The 16965-nt window shown below is 43.2% G+C and overlaps 1 protein-coding gene across 1 annotated transcript in view; it reads right to left on the bottom strand.

The window, feature by feature from the left end:
- The window catches only part of CYTH3 (cytohesin 3), a 50700-nt gene extending 40526 nt beyond the window's left edge, over positions 1-10174 (bottom strand). Inside the window, exon 1 of the mRNA XM_071571422.1 lies at positions 9925-10174. Coding sequence (XP_071427523.1) covers positions 9925-9955 — 31 coding nt within the window. The 5' untranslated portion in view covers positions 9956-10174. The remainder of the gene's footprint in view (positions 1-9924) is intronic.
- Between the last annotated feature and the right edge of the window lie 6791 nt (positions 10175-16965).

The following is a 16965-nucleotide window of genomic DNA, read 5'->3' as shown; positions in this document are numbered from 1 at the left end:
CTTTTTCGGGTTTACTACACAGGTAGAGCCTACAGAAGGAAAATAAAGAAGTTTCCAGCAGAATAAGAACTAACATAACACATACTCGCTGTACTTTGAGTATCGGTGGATTCACAGCGGAAGGGCTTAAACTGGTCTTCTTTTTATGTCTACTCTTATAAAACATCACCTAATCTTTTAAAACATTCATGTGATACTATGTCATTTATTGGTACAAGACCAAGACTAAACATTGCAGTCTTTTCCAGCTTACACTGCACAAAATGAGAGTGAAGAAAGTTACAAGTATTCTGATTTTTTTTAATATCACAGGGTGTAGGGAAGCTTCCTCTCAAATACTTAAAAAAAAGAAAGTTACTATATTTAATGCCCAGAAATCCACTTCCCGTAGCCAAAAAAATAATCAACTCCATATGCTCTATTTATCTGTCCTTGCTAAAACATGTACAGCAAACTGAAATGTCACCAGCTGCCTACAAAGGTTGACCTCACATAATACAGAGAAGACAGGCTGAAAACTCAGCCTGAGATTCCCAGATTACAGAATTAACCAGCAACACCCACACAAAGAACAAACCAGTCACATACCTGAAACCTTTTAATCTCTCCCGTGACTGCAAATGTGTTCATAGACACAACAGGCATTTCCCTAAACTTTGACTAACCTTGGCTACCAGTTTCAACTTCCACTGAGGAAATGCTTTCTACACAAACTGCAATTCAGGAATAGCAGCACAAATGATAAGAGATGGTGGGAAAACAAGGACAGATATTATTCTCCTTGCCCCCAGATGAATGCTGGATGCTGCTCCGAAATGCTAGAACTGTATGATAAATTTAATAACTAAAAGGGTACAATAGGTCAAAACTGACTTGCAGAAGAATAAGTTAATAATAATAAAGTTCTATAAAATAAAAAAGATACTTTGGGGTCTATAAAGATATACTTCCATAATATGGACTACCTGTTTAGGCATTTACATGACAGATACCACATGTCAAATGAGTTTTCCCCAATTATTACACACTGGGGTTACAAAATACAAGACTAAACCAAGGATTACTTCAGCCTGATAGAAGCCCTTGAAGGCACCCTCCTGAAATCTTAAGAGCTTGTCTTGGGTGGGTCCCAAGCAGAACTCTTTCAGTGAAAAAAAAAATAAATAGAACGAAAAATAAGAAAAATGTAAAGGGAGAACCACAGAACTATATAGAGAGGCACATTCACCTACCCACACAATGAATTCCAGAGATCTATTCAGAGATGTGTTAGAATGGCCCAGTAGTGCACACAGCAGTTCCCACGGGGGCACTCACAACCAGGGGAGTGCTGGATTGTCCAAGAGACAGGGCAGGTCCTTCTGGTCTTCCCAAGGAAGACTGCGAATGGTCTATGCAGGACCAAAGCCCTGCCCTGTCTACCTCAGGAGTTCAATGGTCAAAGAGTGCATTTAACAAAGTTCTTCCCAAGAAATGGAGTTCCTCCTTTACAGAGCCACAATCTCTTCTTGCAGCCACTTTGGTTTAACCTCAACTTCCTGCGAAAACTTTCCTGCACTTCCCCTGGCTGACCAGCTACGAGACACTGAAACACAAACATGCAGCAGCTTTACAAGGTCAAAAACTGCATCTGCAAGTGGCCACAGTCACACTCGGGGTACACAGCCCGGTGGGAAAATTCCTCCTCAGTGCAACAGAATGACGGGGCAGGAAGTTCATTAGTCCAAACTTCCATGAGTAAGAAAGAAAAAAAAGTATTTAGAATCTGACTACTGAACACAAGAGACACTGCTTCAAGCAACCGTAATTCCTTATTTTATAACAGCCAATGCAACTACAAATGGCCCTTTTGACAATTCCCCCTGTCTTGCAGAAAGGCAACGGGAGCTGTTTATGTCAGAATTTGACCCTCCACACAACACGGCTTGGGAGCTAAACAAGGACCTTATTAAGGAGCATGATGTCTGCAGTACATGAAAGCAAAAATGTAACAGCAAATAGACTCTTGAATACTTGGAATTCAACAAGAAAACAGCAGGAAGGGTAATTTGCAATATGAATCAGACATTAAAAAGAAGTTTTAAAAAATCTCCATTCTAGAAGTTACACTGAGTACTAATGAGGTGGTTGTACAAAAATGTAGAGGTGACTCATTAAGTGATTCCATCTCAGTTCCCTTAGAGAAAAGACTATGAGGCAGTTCCCTCACTTGCATATGCTAATTTTTCAGCCTTTCTTTCTGTGCACGTGTGTGAAAACAAGAGTAAGCACAAGGGAGACTGGATACATTTCCTTCCCTACCCATCCCCTCCTCCTGCCACGGTGTGCCTTGCACGGTGCTCCATTTCAATCTCATTTGACTGAGGAGCAAATATTCCTACGAGTGCTGTGAGAACTGGAACCTGGATAGAAGAGCCACTCAAATTAATTCCCACAGTTGGCCTTGGCCTCCTCCATACCCTGGGAGTCACCAGACTTGTGCTTCATCATTTTCACACGGATTTTTTGGTTTGTTGAGAAATTCTACGTACTCCATCTAAAAATCAGCTCCTTTTGTATTAAGGACCTGCACCTGCAAAGAACAGCAGCAGCTCCTCAAAGTCTAACCAAGCCCTTGGACACAGCAGCAAAAGCCAGATCTGAATTCAGATTCAGCTTTCACAGATGGACTGATCTTCAATTCCTGTTGAAGAATTTTCTTATGGAATTCAGAAGAATTATTAGTAAAATGGGCAAAGTCTGTCCTCGTTGGGACAATGTCCTTTGGATTGCTAAATAACAGCACCAGCTTCAGTTCTTCCATACATTTGGCATAACTATTTCTTTCTATAATAAACACCTGAAAATGAGGCTAATTAGTAAAACTAGGCTAAGAAGCCCAACCTGTTGAAAAATTAGATCAAAGATCTTCAGCACTCCAAATCCTAGATGAGATTCTGGTCTAATTTCACAATGTTCCAGCATGCAACACTTCCTGTTAACTCCATGAGATCCTACAGAACTTGTCAAACACTTTTTCCCAGGAAATACTAAATAATGTTTGTGTTTGCCTTCCAACATGTCCACTTCCATTGGAAAACATACTCCCTTATATCACACCTACACATAAGCAAATATCAGAATTGGAATGAAACTGTGGAAGCAGCTATGTATCACTTTATTTTCTTTAAATAAAACTTTGTATTACCAAATAATGTGCTTAAAGAACCGCAGAAAGTAATGAAATAAATGTGACACAGATGTTCACCACCAAAAAAAAAAAAAGAGAGAACAAGAATGTTTTTACTTCATAGCAACTAAATAGGTCAAGCCATTTCCTTCTTCAGGCAAATCTCAAAGGACCACAAAACACATGGTTTTCTAGTGGATTTTGTGTGTCTATCCCACTAAGAGGAAATATTGCTGTCCAAAAGATTTGCAATACTAAGTTTTCCCATGAAATTCCTGAAATTAAAAGAAGGAAGTCATATGCAATTTAAAACAATTTGAGAGACATTAAAGTTGTATGAATGGCATAAATAAATAGACTTTTACTACCTAATTCATACACCTTTCCTGTGCAGAATTTTGCTTGAGAAGAATGCACAGTGAAGTCAGAAATGCCCACATTACATCTGTTCACACAATTTCCCTTTTGCCTCTGTAAAACTTGAGTAAAGCATGACATGTTCTTCATTTCCCTGGGATCCCTGTCTCACAGTCCTGTACATCGACAGGTTTTCCTAATAAATCAGCTGCTAAGGAGTTATTTTTATCCTCTGCGAAGGAAGCACATGGTCATTATGTTCAAACTCCTCACTGCAATTAGTGTAATCATCTCATACATGCTTAGGTACCTGTGAACTACAGGGAGACAAAGTGAAGGAGAGAGACACTAACTACTACTTTACTTGAAAAAGGAAGAAAAAAATCTATACAGATTCATTCAGTCATCACAAAACACTCACCTATACTGGCTATTTCCATGCAGAGGTCTACAGAAAATGTCACGTGTGATCCCATAACCAGATTAAATCTATTTGTGCATTGAAACAGGAAAATTAATCCTGCATAGGAGAACATCACTTATTTCATACCTCAGACAAGAAAAGTGTTTCAATACTTTTGCTGTGCCCTTTCACTGCCATTTTTCTTACAACTTCTCTACAGACTATTTTTTAAGAAGCAATAAATTACAATGTCTCTCTCTTTACTTGTCAGTAACCACTTGGGATGTCAGCATGTGTCCAAAGACATCAAAAAGAGCAAGTGGGTGGAAACAACATTACGAGCTCTGTTTTAGACTCATTAAGCTTAAGATGACAATTACGCAATCTTTAGATGTCAAACAAGCCAACATTTTAGCTGGGGCAGATGGTACTGCATCCAGAGCACAGAGTATACGCTGTGAGTCATCAGTTCCATTTTTATGTGCAAAATTTCATTATCCAGAAACAAGACGTAGAGAGGATGAGAGTGTTAAACCAAGCACAGGGTCCTGCAAACCTTCACAGAAAAAGCTGGAAGTAGAAAGATCATCTTCCAAATGAGAAAGTGAGTAACAAGACAGGAGTGGGAGGAGAGAACAGTTAAAGAAGCCAAAAAAAAGAGCAAGACTTCCAAAAGAAAAGTATAGTAAACAGTACTAGTGGCAGCTGGCAGGACAAAGAGGAGGAAGGGAATGTACTGAGTACAAGGGGTCAGGACAAGTGTGGAGAGGACCCAGGAGGAACCTGGGGGAGATGCTCCTCAGCCAGTGACTGAAAACAGCTCCTTCAACGACTTTCAACAGGAAAAGAGATTAGTTCAAATTTTGATCTTGGAGCCAAAGAAGATCAGACTAAAACATCTTTGTATTGGGAGGGAAAAGAAGGGAGCAAAAGATAGAGCAGGTAAGATGGAGCTACAGTTTAAGTAAAACAGTTCAGAGTTGTTAAAACCTTTTTGTTATACTTGGAAAGCAGAGACTTACAGGACAAGAAGATGGCAAGGCAGAATCACAGAATCAGAGAAAGGCTTGAGATGAAAGGGACCTCAAAGCTCAACTCATTCCACTGCCCCTGTCATAGGCAGGGACACCTTCCACTGTCCCAGGCTGCTCCAAGCCCTGGACTAGCTGGTGTCCAACCTGGCCGTGGACACTTCCAGGGATGGGGCAGCCACAGCTTCTCTGGGAAATCTGTGCCAGGGCCTCACCACCCCCATAATAAAGAAAGACTTCCTAAAAACTCATGTAAATCCACCCTCCTTCAGTTTAAAGCTGTTACCCCTTGTCCTGTCACTTCACACCCTTGTAAAAAGAAGAAACTGGAGGAAAGCCAGGGTTTCTTTGTTTTGTTTTCCCTTGAAAAAGTGTTCAAAATCCTATAAAGAAAGAAGGAGAGGCAATAAAAGTGATGAGATTGAGAAATTTCATGTGAACTGCAGATTGTATCTTGAAAAACAGTATGTTGCCTCACCTTCTGCAGCTTCTCAGTTGGTGAAAGCTCTTCCAGCTCCAGTGATATTAAAAGATTGCAATATCCATTTGGTAACAGTGGCCCATGGGGAACCCACTTTCACGTGTCCATTACAATTCCCAGCCATTGTTCTGCAAAACACACTCTGTGCCTGTAAGTAAATCCTACAGCTTTCTTTCCCAGCTGTAACAGCACAGGCAGATGCTGCTATGGGCACACTGCTCCCCTAAATCCATGGCATGCTGACATTGCTGAGCACGTCACCAAATACCATTATATAACAATACACCCAGTTTGGCAACCAAAAACCTCTGGAAACTCCATCAGCAAAATTTTCATGTTTTCTTCCAAGTCACAGCTCAAAATATCGAACATAAGGGTAAGAAAAACTTTGTGTGTTACTGCAATCAACAAGCCCATTTTCTGATACCACCAAAAATAACTAATATTTACAACATAATTATTAACATTTTATTATGCCATTTATTACTGCAGTGGTAACAGATTAAATGGTTTGGAGCTAAAAATGAGGAGCCTACTGAGCTGACAGGTAATCCATACAAATATGAGACTTGTTAAGCACGAAGAAATATTTATTTAGCAAAAAGAGACTTAGCATGAAGCTCTCTTGGCTGGTAAAAGTCTATTTATGTAATTCAGGTTTTTGTGTTCCATCTCTGTACCTGCTCTTTTCCTCTCCCTAGAAGCAAGCCAAGTGGTTAGTTCAACACTCAGGTGGCATTTCCCCTGAGTGCTATTTAAAACTACAAGCCCTCTTCTAAAGGACTTTTGGGACAACTTTTATTTAAAACTACTGGCACAAGTTATCCACTCTGATGAGTAGGGAGTGAAACATATTTAACACTCTTCTGAGTTAAAACACATTTGTTTATAATAAAAGAAACTCATAAAATAAGAAAACACGCAGAATTATTCTTAAATGCAAAGCAAATGTCCATAACCATGAGGAGGCCACGTGGCCTCTGCTATGTTTAATGTCTATCTTTGAAAGACACTACAATGTGAAAAGATGAGGCTGCTCACTTTTAAAATATAAATATATATATTTAGTCAATTTTAAAACATTTTTTCTATGACACATCTTGGGCATGCATTACATTTAACAGCTTTTACCTATAAATAGGTGATCTTTGCCCTGCAGAAGAACAGAAGTGTCCCTGCTACACCTGCTTTGGCAGCAAACCCGCCCTCCTGAGCCCCTGTGAGACGAGCTGGTGTCTGTCTCGTGAGCGGTGTCTCCACTCTGCCCACACAACAGACCCGATGTGTTACCTGGCACCAGTGCTGGCAGGACCAGCCAGCAACCAACAGAGCCTGGCAACCCAACTGCTGTGCCCAGAAAGGCTTCAGCATTCAGAAATAAAGCACAGAGTTTGGGGAACAGTAGGGAAACCTCAATGCCCTAATTAGTGCTGTAATTTGGCCTATTTGTCAAGTAGAAGCAGGATTTTAACCTTCTGGCATGTCTGTTTACAGCCCTTTGTAGAGGCAGCTGAAAACAAACATACAGAAGTTGGTCAGTACCCAATCTTGCAGTCTTTTCCAAGAGGAATGACATGGGATTGAATTTGGGGGACCAGAAAGCTGCTGCATGACTAGAATCAAATTCAGAAAACAAACAGAAGTACTATCCTGGGCCTCCAGCACTGTTTATACATTCTGACCTTCCCCAGCCTGCCAACAGCACTACTGAACGTGAGGATCCCTGGTCACTGGTACCACCACCTCACTGTGAGCCTGGAAGAAAAGCCTCAGTCAAATCACACAAGATGTGGTTTTAAACCAAGTGAGGAGGGGGAGGAGGAGAAATTTCCTGGATTAAGTGAACCACAGAGATATTTTAATCAGAACACAAAAGAAAGTTGAGCCAAACACCAACTGACTCGGATCATATCACATCAATAATCCACGCACAGAGCCTCTGCTGGAATCAATGGGAGGCTTGTGCGTAAGGGGATTGTATAACATAAATGCACGTCCCTGTTTAGGGCTCCACACACAAAAGAGAAAGAGGTACTGAGAACAATTCCCTTAATTAACATTTCTCTTCCATCAAGTGCTTCTAAAATAATAAATTCTAACGATACACAGCTCTGTTTTCATTCACAGTTTTTATCAGAGGTGATAAAACAACCAACCCCATTTGACAAATAAGGGAACTGAAGCATCGGATGCAAATTAAACTGAAGAGCAGGGCAGCAGGCAGAACTGAACTGGGAATAGCAGCTTACCTTCTGAATCACAGTTTAATGTCCTAGATATTTACAGGCTTATCTAGTTCAAGTCTCTAATTAGGGTGACTCTGTGCAGTCCTCAAATAATTTTGCATGCTTCCTAAAGTACCTGTGCACAGCAATCTGCTTATCTCTAAGCGTTTCTTACTCAATAATGTTAATTTTGTAAGGATTTAGAATGTCCTGCAGAGGCTCAAAACACTGGACTGCCCTGGTCTGACTCCCAAGGGAGTCTCATTGCTTAGGCATCACAAGATACATTGCCCAGCAGCAATAAAGGGTTTTAAAATTGGCCGTCAAATCCACACTTTGCATACAATTTCTATCATTAAAGAAAGAAAAAAAGGGGAAGAAAACCCCAAACAAAACAAATTGCAATTCAAAATACCAATTCATTACCTGGAAATAACCTAACTCCTAGTGTTCCAAATTGACAGTGATCCATAAGAAAAAGCAAACTGGATCTCTATTCAAGAAAAAAGCCCAATGCTCACAAGAAGTCAGTGTAAAACGTCAAATACACCAATTGCAAAAAACAATTCCAGTCTTACTAGTCTGCAATTCTTTTACAACAAAGCCAAGTAAGTAAGAACATAAACTATACTGTAATTTGACCCAAAAAAGCAACATGTTTATTAAAGTGGTACGATGTTAAAATAATAGTTTCACTTGCATGCCAGGTACAAATCTGGCTTCACCTTTAGAACCGGCCTTTGGCTAAATACACACCGACCTCCCGGGGTCCTGAGTGTTTCTCCTGTGAAAATCCAACTTTGAAATGCTTAACACCTTATGAAAGATTGATCCACTTTCTAGTTTACATTTTGTACATGATTAAGTACTATATTACATAGGGTTAGTGCCAGCAACAAGCATTTTCATCTCCCTTAACTACAGATGCAAGTCCATAATATGGTGAAAATAACATATTTTGAGTTAAGTGACATTTCTACTCTTTACAATTACACTGTTCAACTTCTTTGAATAATAACTTCTCAGGACTGGCTTGTTTTGTCTTCTCTTTTCCTTTTCCAGATTTTCTGTGAAGAGTTAGTCTATCCCTCACAAAACCAGCAGAAATGCCTGCTGAGAAATGGCCACATTTCCAAAGGACATCTTGAAGAATTATTTTTCTGATTCACCATAGCGTTATTTTTTCAAGTTGTCAAAACAAACACCACACCCACTTTATTTCCGAGTTCTGGGTAATTATATTTGGAATTAGCAAGTGCAGTGCAACTACTAATCATAGGAGGTTTAGCCCTTACTTTAGCTATTTAGAGATCAGCCAATGCATTCACACGTAGCCTGTTTAGCATCGTATTTAAGATATCCCCTCATCAGCCCATGCTGTACCACCTCTGCACAGACACAGCGAATACAGGGCAGGCCGTGCCGTCGATCCCTCTGCCCCAGGGCAGGATCAGCTCCTGCTCAGCCACCATTATCGCTGATGATACACAAGAACTGGTTATTTCAGGCACCAGCTTTACACACGCACTGCCGGCACACACTGTAAATTAGAGGAGGGAAGAGAGTGCGGCACGTCTGCAGCTCCTTAAACTGGGACAGCGCAAAAGCCGGGCTCCGCTAAGATAAAAATTACAAACAAAAGCTTCCCCCAACATGCGAGTCCGGATTTTCTAAAAGTAGTACCTGGCAAGGCTAACCCGCTGGAAACAGTTCACCTCGTTTAAACTGGCTGAACCACCCCGTGATTATCACCGAGCCTCCATTAGGATGACACACACACAAACAGAGCACTCGCAGCGCTTAATTACTCTCTTCGCTGCTCCTGCACTGCCAGACACGTACTTTTGGTGTATTTTGCCCCTTCCCCTCTCCCGGCAGAGGGGCAGCCCCCGGGCTGTCACGGCGGGGCAGGGAGGGCAAGGCAGGGAGGGCAGGGCAGGGAGGGCAGGGGCAGGGTGGGGGTCCCGGACAGACCCGGGCACGGCCCCGCTTTGTGGCCCGGCATGGCCCGGCCCGGCACAGCTCGGGCAGGACACGGGGCAGCGCCGGCGGAGGGGCCGCGGCCGCTGTCAGGGTTCGGAGGCGCCGGGGAGCGGAACCCTCCGGCTGGGCAGAGAGGGGCAGCGGGAGGGCAGCGGAGGGGCTGCAGGGAGGAAGCGGAGGGGCACCAAGAGGGGCACCAAGAGGGGCACCAAGAGGGGCACAAGGGGGGCAGCAGAGGGGCCGCGCCCGCCCCGCCGCTCCCGCCCCGCACTCACCGCCGCCGCCTCCGCCGCCCTCTTCGTCCATGTTGGGACCGCGGGCTGGGCTGGGCGCTCCGCGGCGGATCAGCGAGGCCCGCTGCTCGTCCCGCTGGCTTGGCGCCTCGCGCGGCTCCTCTTCCTCCTTCTCTTTCTCTTTCTCCTTTCTCTCCTCCTGCTCCCCCGCGCTCCGCCGCCGCGCCGCTCTGCCCCGTCCCTCCCCGCCCAGCCCTGCCTCAGCCCCGGCCGCTGCCACCGCCTCGGCCCAGCCGCCCGCCCCTCTCATGTGACCGCGGAGGGCGGAGGGGGAGCCGGCCCAGCCCCTGCGCCGAGCTCTGCCCTCCCTGCCCCGGCCCGGCCGAGCCTCCCGCGTGCCCCTGGCGCTGGGCCCGGCCCGGCGGTGCCCGAGCCCTGGAGTGGCTCCCCGGGGGCAGCGACAGCCCGGGCTGGTGTTCCCGCACTGCCCGGGCCCTGGGGTGGCTCCCCGGGGCAGTGACAGCCTGGGCAGGGGGTTCTGCACTGGCCGGGCCCTGGGCGGCTCCGGAGGGACAGCCCGGGCCGGGGGGCCCGCACTGCCCAGGCCCTGGGGCGACTCCCCGGGGAACAGCCCGGGCCGGGGGTCCCGCCGGGCACCCACTCGGGTTCGTGTGCGGTGGGGCCCCGGTTTGGGCTCTGCAGGAGTCAGACAATGCCTGCGGAGCCCCTGAGTCGCTCCGGGGGTGTCTGAGGTGAGGGCTGAGCTGGCCTGGCCTGAAGCAGCGTAGTGAAGGGAGACAAGGTGGGTTAAGTCTCCGAAAAAGACATGCCATGTTTCTGCGTGGTTTTTGGTGATTGTTGCTCATTCCTTGTTCTTGGGTCCGGTACTGGAGGGACCTTGGGTGCTTCCCGTGCCACAGGTCATGGAGGGCCTTGGGTGTCCCTGGGCCTGTGCCCCAGTGCGGGGCAGGGTTTGCCATGCGGAGCGCTGTGGTTAACTGTGGATGACACAAAGAACTCTCCTGCTCACTGCCCCAGGAGCCAAAGTACCTGTGGGACTCTTAAGTCTGCAGTAAAGACCCTCAGTGAGTTCCCTGCCATGGCACTCAGGTTGTCAGCAGCTCCACAGTCCGTAAAGGTAAGCCCCGGCACAGACCACGCTTCCTTCCTTGGCACCGCCTCTTGCTATTTTTTTACAACTGTTCGTGTCAAAATTTTTTTCGGAGAGGAAGCTGTGGGAGGAAAGGGTCAGCCAACAGGAAAATATCGGGTTTTTCATTTTCCTTTTGGAGGCTGGCATGGGACAGAGCCCCGCCGAGGAAGCCGCGTCAGGAGCACTCACCTCCTGACCCCACTGCGAATGGTGGTTATTGCAGCCCATTGTGCTGAGAGCTCTGGCAGCTGCACCACTGACACAAACCTTTAAAATACTCCTCTGTCCTTCGTATTTTAAATATTGTTATAAGTTTCATAAGTTATAAACAGGATATGATTACATAAAACAAGCATCACCTTGGTAAGAGATTTATTTTGAAAGGTATGTCTATAAAGTGCAATTACAGGATGGTTTAAAATGAGTCTGCATGCAGATGAACTGACAGTGGGCTTTGAGTATTTTTGCACGCTGAGCAAATTGTTAATTTACATTAGTCCGGAATTTAGTTCATGAGAAAAATTCTAATTTTAGAATTGATTACAGATTGCTTTCATTTGTGGTGTTTTACACCTTTATAGAGTATATTCCTTTATTTTCTTGCTTCAGTTTGTCAGTGTAATCTTCCTCCTGTCCCCTCCTTCCCCTTCCCCTTTTCCTTCCCTCCTTATACTTTTGCTAGAAGGAAAATTCTAGTGCAAAATAAAAAACAGCCTAATCACTAATTCTAGTAGCAGAGGAGAGGGAGGTGTGAAGAACAGTCCTCCTCCCACCCATTCAGTGCAAAATTCCTGTTGACTTCATGGAAGCAATACTAGTTTTAAAATTCTCCAAATTCTTTTCAAATAGCAAAGATTAAAATTAATTTTTGATGCAAGCAAGGTATGAAAAATGTCTGTCCTGGTTATAAGAGATCAGTTGCAATGTTTTATGGAAACTTCATGGTGAAATCCAATTCCAAATCATGAGATAAGAAAAATGTTCTTTGTTATTACTTCATTACTAACTTGAACAGACAGTTAAATTTTCAGTATTTTGCCTTACTCAAAGTGTACTTACTCTGTTGTAACTGAAATAGATGTCACTCAATAAACTCTCAAGGAGAATCTGTTCTTTCCAGTCCTGTTTTAGTAGGATGAGTTATGAATGGTACAAAAGAGTGTTGAAATTAAAGTGTTCTCTTCAGAGCTGGATGTCTCTAAAATGATGGCAGATATTCCTTAAAACTTCATTCATATTGTGTATTTTATAAATAGACTTACTTTTGCATGGGCCTCATCCTACAGGTGTTCTAAGCATAAAACAGTTCTACTCACAAGGTGCTTCCTGGGCAAAGCTGTTCAATCTTCACGTGAGATGTCACAGAAACTTTTAAGATCAAACCTCTTACCTTGTCTCATTTTTCTTTGTATAAAGTAAAGCTCATGTCTGGCTACAAACCTAACTAGGTCAGGAGGGGATTGTTTTGAAAATGTGTAAAATCAAGGACAGAGCTACAGTCCCAGTTGCACATTGCAGCTGTAGCAGAACTCCTGCCTAGGTTTTGGTAACTCAACAGTAACACCACCACTATCCTTAAATATGAGGTAGTTTCTTACCAACAAAGATGCCAGGAAGCAAGACAGGTTACCATCTCAACAAATTTTAAGACAAACTCCAGTAAATTATTTCCTACTCATGAGAGTTATTGTCTTGCATCTGCTTTGTTTTCTGGAACTTTGATCATTCTTCTGTTTTGAAATACACATGAATTTTAGGTTTTTTTTCCTCCATAATAATAAGAGTTTCAATCAACAGTTGTCTAAAGATTGCTTGATCTTTTTTTCCTATTTCTTGCAGTCCCTTCTGTAGTCATAGCTCTATTTTTACCACCAATATGTTTTGCCAGTTTTATATCCACAAGTCTAACCTTCTGTGTTGGAAGAACTTCATAGTCTGTCATTCATGTGAATAATAGTCTAATAGCTGGTCTGTTGAAATTATTTTTAAGGGAAAGTTGGGTTTTCTCCAAAAACTGCTGTTGGCAGAGTTGATTCCTTAACGATAAATGTGGTTACTTGCTGAATATTCAGGTAATACACTCTGTCTTTTTATATTTTTTGTCCCTCTTTGAATAGTTCAGTAACTGTTTTGATTCAGTTTCCACTAAGTAGTAATTTATCTTGTCATTTTTCATTTTAAGGGTTCAAGAGCACATCTGTTATGACATTTGTCCCTACACAGAGAGTCAGTGAAGACAACTGAATCCCTCACATCACATTTTTGTGGCCTGTAAGGCTCATTAAATATTAAGCCATTTCTACAGATTTCAATTTGAACCAGATTCCAAGAGCAGTGAATGAAACTAAAAATCTTTATCCCTCATTTTTTTGTCTTTTTCCCCCCCATAATCAATTCAAGAGTAGGAAAACCCTGTTGCTTATTGCCTCCTCTCCTCAGCAACAGTGGATTGCATTGCTTTTTATTGGTTAGTGTAAATTCTGAAAAAAAATCCTCATTTTTCACCTTCAGGTTGCTTGTAGAAAGAAATAAGCTCAAGTGTCTTCTTTCAGTAATGTAAATGTTTCAGTGATATAAAATTCCCTTTTATGGTGAGAGATTTCATAAGCTTTCTATTTCTAATCAAAAGCATGAGCTGGGGGATGTTCATACATGGATAGAAGCATTGTGCTCAAATACAGTAAGTACAATTCTGAATTTTCTTAAGGTAGCTGCTGTTGTGCCATTAGACTGGGCATCAGCATCAGACACAGGGAGGTGGAACAATGCTCCTGGCTGTTGGAACCTTTGAAATCTTCCTTTAGGAGACAGTGATCCTGCAGGCAGGATCCCCATTCCACGTGCTCAGGCAGCACAGCACTCAGTGGCAAGGCTGCCTTGCTGTGACCTCTGCTAGATTTGGTGAGAAGGATTTTATGAGTGCCCTTAAGGAGCAAAGACATGAACATCTGTACAGTCTTACCAATACATTCTTAAAGAATCTGGGTCTGTCCTAAAGGATGTAGATATATCTCAAAGAATATAGGAGATCTTAAAGAATAGAGATTAGGTTGTACAATTTGCTCACTTAGGTGCTCTCATATTTTTAGAAAAATGGTGCAAGCAATGCATTTCTAAGGCAGTATCTTGTTGATAGAATCACTGTCCTCAGTACCCAACCATTGTATTAAAGAATACTTTTGTTTCAGATCTAGACAATCAAAGAGCTTTTATTTTTTTAGAAGCATTGCCAAATAGTTTCCATTCAGGAAAGTCCTAGTCCATCATCATGGGCTTTTCCCCCTATTTTTTTTATTTATCAGTACTTGAATAATCTGGTATTCTTAAACCCCTAAGGCAAACTCTTTGACTTCCTCTGTCTGGCAGACGGGTTTTAGCCACATATTGTTTCTTAAAATGTTTCTGCTGTCACACAAATCATATTTGTCTCAGCTGGAAAAACATTTTTATAGAAAATCCTGTTTGCTGGATGTCTCAGTAGTTTCAAAACTGCTTGTACCTTTCTTTTAGTCCCAAAAAAATTACATGCAGGTATTTTATATGGCTTTGGGGAACATCAAAGACAAAGCTTAGCAAGTCAGACTTCTCATGTGAATGGTGCTTTTTTGTATGTCTAGGAAGCTGCTTCCATTAAAATGGTCCAGAACACCAAAGATAAGATATCTCTCTTCTAAGAATTTTGCATGGGTTTCTCTCCAGATTAACTTTGAAATTGTATCCTGAATTTTATTTGCAGCTTATTTTAAATTCCTATTCTTGACACATTTGAGGGTTTGTGGGTTTTTGGTGGGGTTTTTTCAGATTCCTAAATGAGCTTTATCTACTCCCAGCATCAAATACTGCTGGGTTTGGAAGTCAGTGCTTGTTCCTGTTGTGTAACACTGATAGGGGCACTTGTGAGTCATTCAGGAAAAACCACAAAATGTCCCAATAAGGAAAACCAAATTTATTAAAAATTGTGAAGGTCCACCAACTCTATAGTGTTTATAATCTGAAGTCCACTTTGCATTAGGACTTGTTTTACCTGTATTAATTGTGTTTTGTACTAAACATAAACAGGATGCTTCCTAGCATGAAAGCTGGGCCTAAACTGACAGAAAAAGAAGACTTGGATTCAAAGGGTATGGGCTGAAACAAATCATGAGTGGAATTTTGCATGAAGCTTGAGAGAGTTTTTCTATGTCAGGAAAATGAAAGAACTTGATGTAAAGCAACTCTCAAAGGAGAGTGTGCTGATTAAGGCCAGACTGTTCCCACCCTGAGAAGCAGCCACAGTCTGGATTCCCCTCTGCTGGCTAATTCCAGCTTGGCAAGGCTCGGTGCATTATCACACACCAAAGCCTGGGAATTTGAAATTCCTGATTCATCCTACAGTGGGAGCTGCAGCTGGGCTGCAACCCACCCAGGAATCACAGAATCATAGAATCAATTGGGTTGGAAGAGACCTCTGAGATCATCAAGTCCAACCCTTGGTCCAACTCCAGTCCCTTCACCAGATCATGTCACTCAGTGCCACGTCCAGTCTCACCTTAAAAACCTCCAGGGTCGGAGAATCCACCCCCTCTCTGGGCAGCCCATTCCAATGCCTGACCATTCTCTCTGTAAAGAACTTCTTCCTGATATCCAACCTAAACCTCCCCTGGCAGAGCTTAAGCCCTCTTGTCCTACTGTTGGTTGCCTGAGAGAAGAGACCAATCCCTATCTGGCTACAACATCCTTTCAGGTAGTTATAGACAGTGATGAGGTCTCCCCTGAGCCTCCTCTTCTCCAGGCTGAACAACCCCAGGTCCCTCAGCCTCTCCCCTTTGGACTTGTGCTCAAGGAGTCACACGTTGCTGCATGGGGGGCCCCTCAGCTCCTCCTCCCTGCCCAGAGAAGCTCAAACAGCTCCCCTGTCCCAGGGCTGCCATCCCCTGGCATGCAGGGACAGCCAAGTGCCCACTGTCCTTGCTGATGGCATGCAGTGCTGGAAGGGTTGGACCAGGTGCTCCAGTGGATCCACCAGTGAGCGCCTGAAATGCAATTGCACATCTCCGCTGGGCTTAATAAATAGGAACCATAAATTCAGACAGGAGCAGGAACTGGCAACTAATGATTTGGACTTTCAGTGGCCTCTGAGCTGTTTGTGCAGCTGTTTGTGAAGCCATGCTGTAAATCAGATCACTCAATCCAAATTTATAAAGTTCTGTCTAATCTAAGAATTTTTAACCAGGATTACTCCACTGATTAAATTCACATTCTGGTCCCACAAACAGTTGCATTGGCACAATTGCAGCACTGGTAGACTGTAACACACAGATGGTATGGAAAGAAGGAAGGGAGGCTGCTGGATAGTTATTTTGTCCATGGGGACAGTATTCCTACCTAATTCCAACCTTATTTTAAAGCACAGACTCTCCCTGCATTTCCCTCTCTGATGTCTCAGGCTCAGCCCTTCTCAAACTGTGCCTATAGTGGGACTTACATGCTTGTTAATGTCTCATCTGTGCAATACTAGATCATCAAATGGTAATAAATTGATCAAGATCAAGTATGAGCATGAAATTGCATTCCTGTCAAGATGAGCCAGCTGAGTTACAGTGTTCAGACCAAACTTTATCCTGGCTTTATCCTGGCAGCAGGAAGACTGATGATACCAACTCTAATGTAAAACCATCAGGAGTAAAACCAGTCTACACTCCCTGTTTCATGAGGGGTTTGTGTTTTTTGAGTAATTTTTTACTGGTGGGTTGAATCTGTACAAACAATTTTGTGCCATGTTGCCATCCAAGAGCTAAATTTCTTGCATCATGAAATTACTGTTTACATACTGGTGAGACTATTCAGCTTCTCTCAAGGATTAGTTTTTAATACACCCATGGAGTTTAGGGGAAAGTGAAGTACACTGTTAAAAGGTGATGTGTAGTATTTTAAATTCTTACAGTCTCTGA

This window comes from Pithys albifrons, chromosome 16 (genome assembly GCF_047495875.1).
Source record: "Pithys albifrons albifrons isolate INPA30051 chromosome 16, PitAlb_v1, whole genome shotgun sequence".
NCBI classification, from domain to species: Eukaryota; Metazoa; Chordata; class Aves; order Passeriformes; family Thamnophilidae; genus Pithys; species Pithys albifrons.
This window is presented reverse-complemented; position numbering and strand designations above follow the sequence as displayed.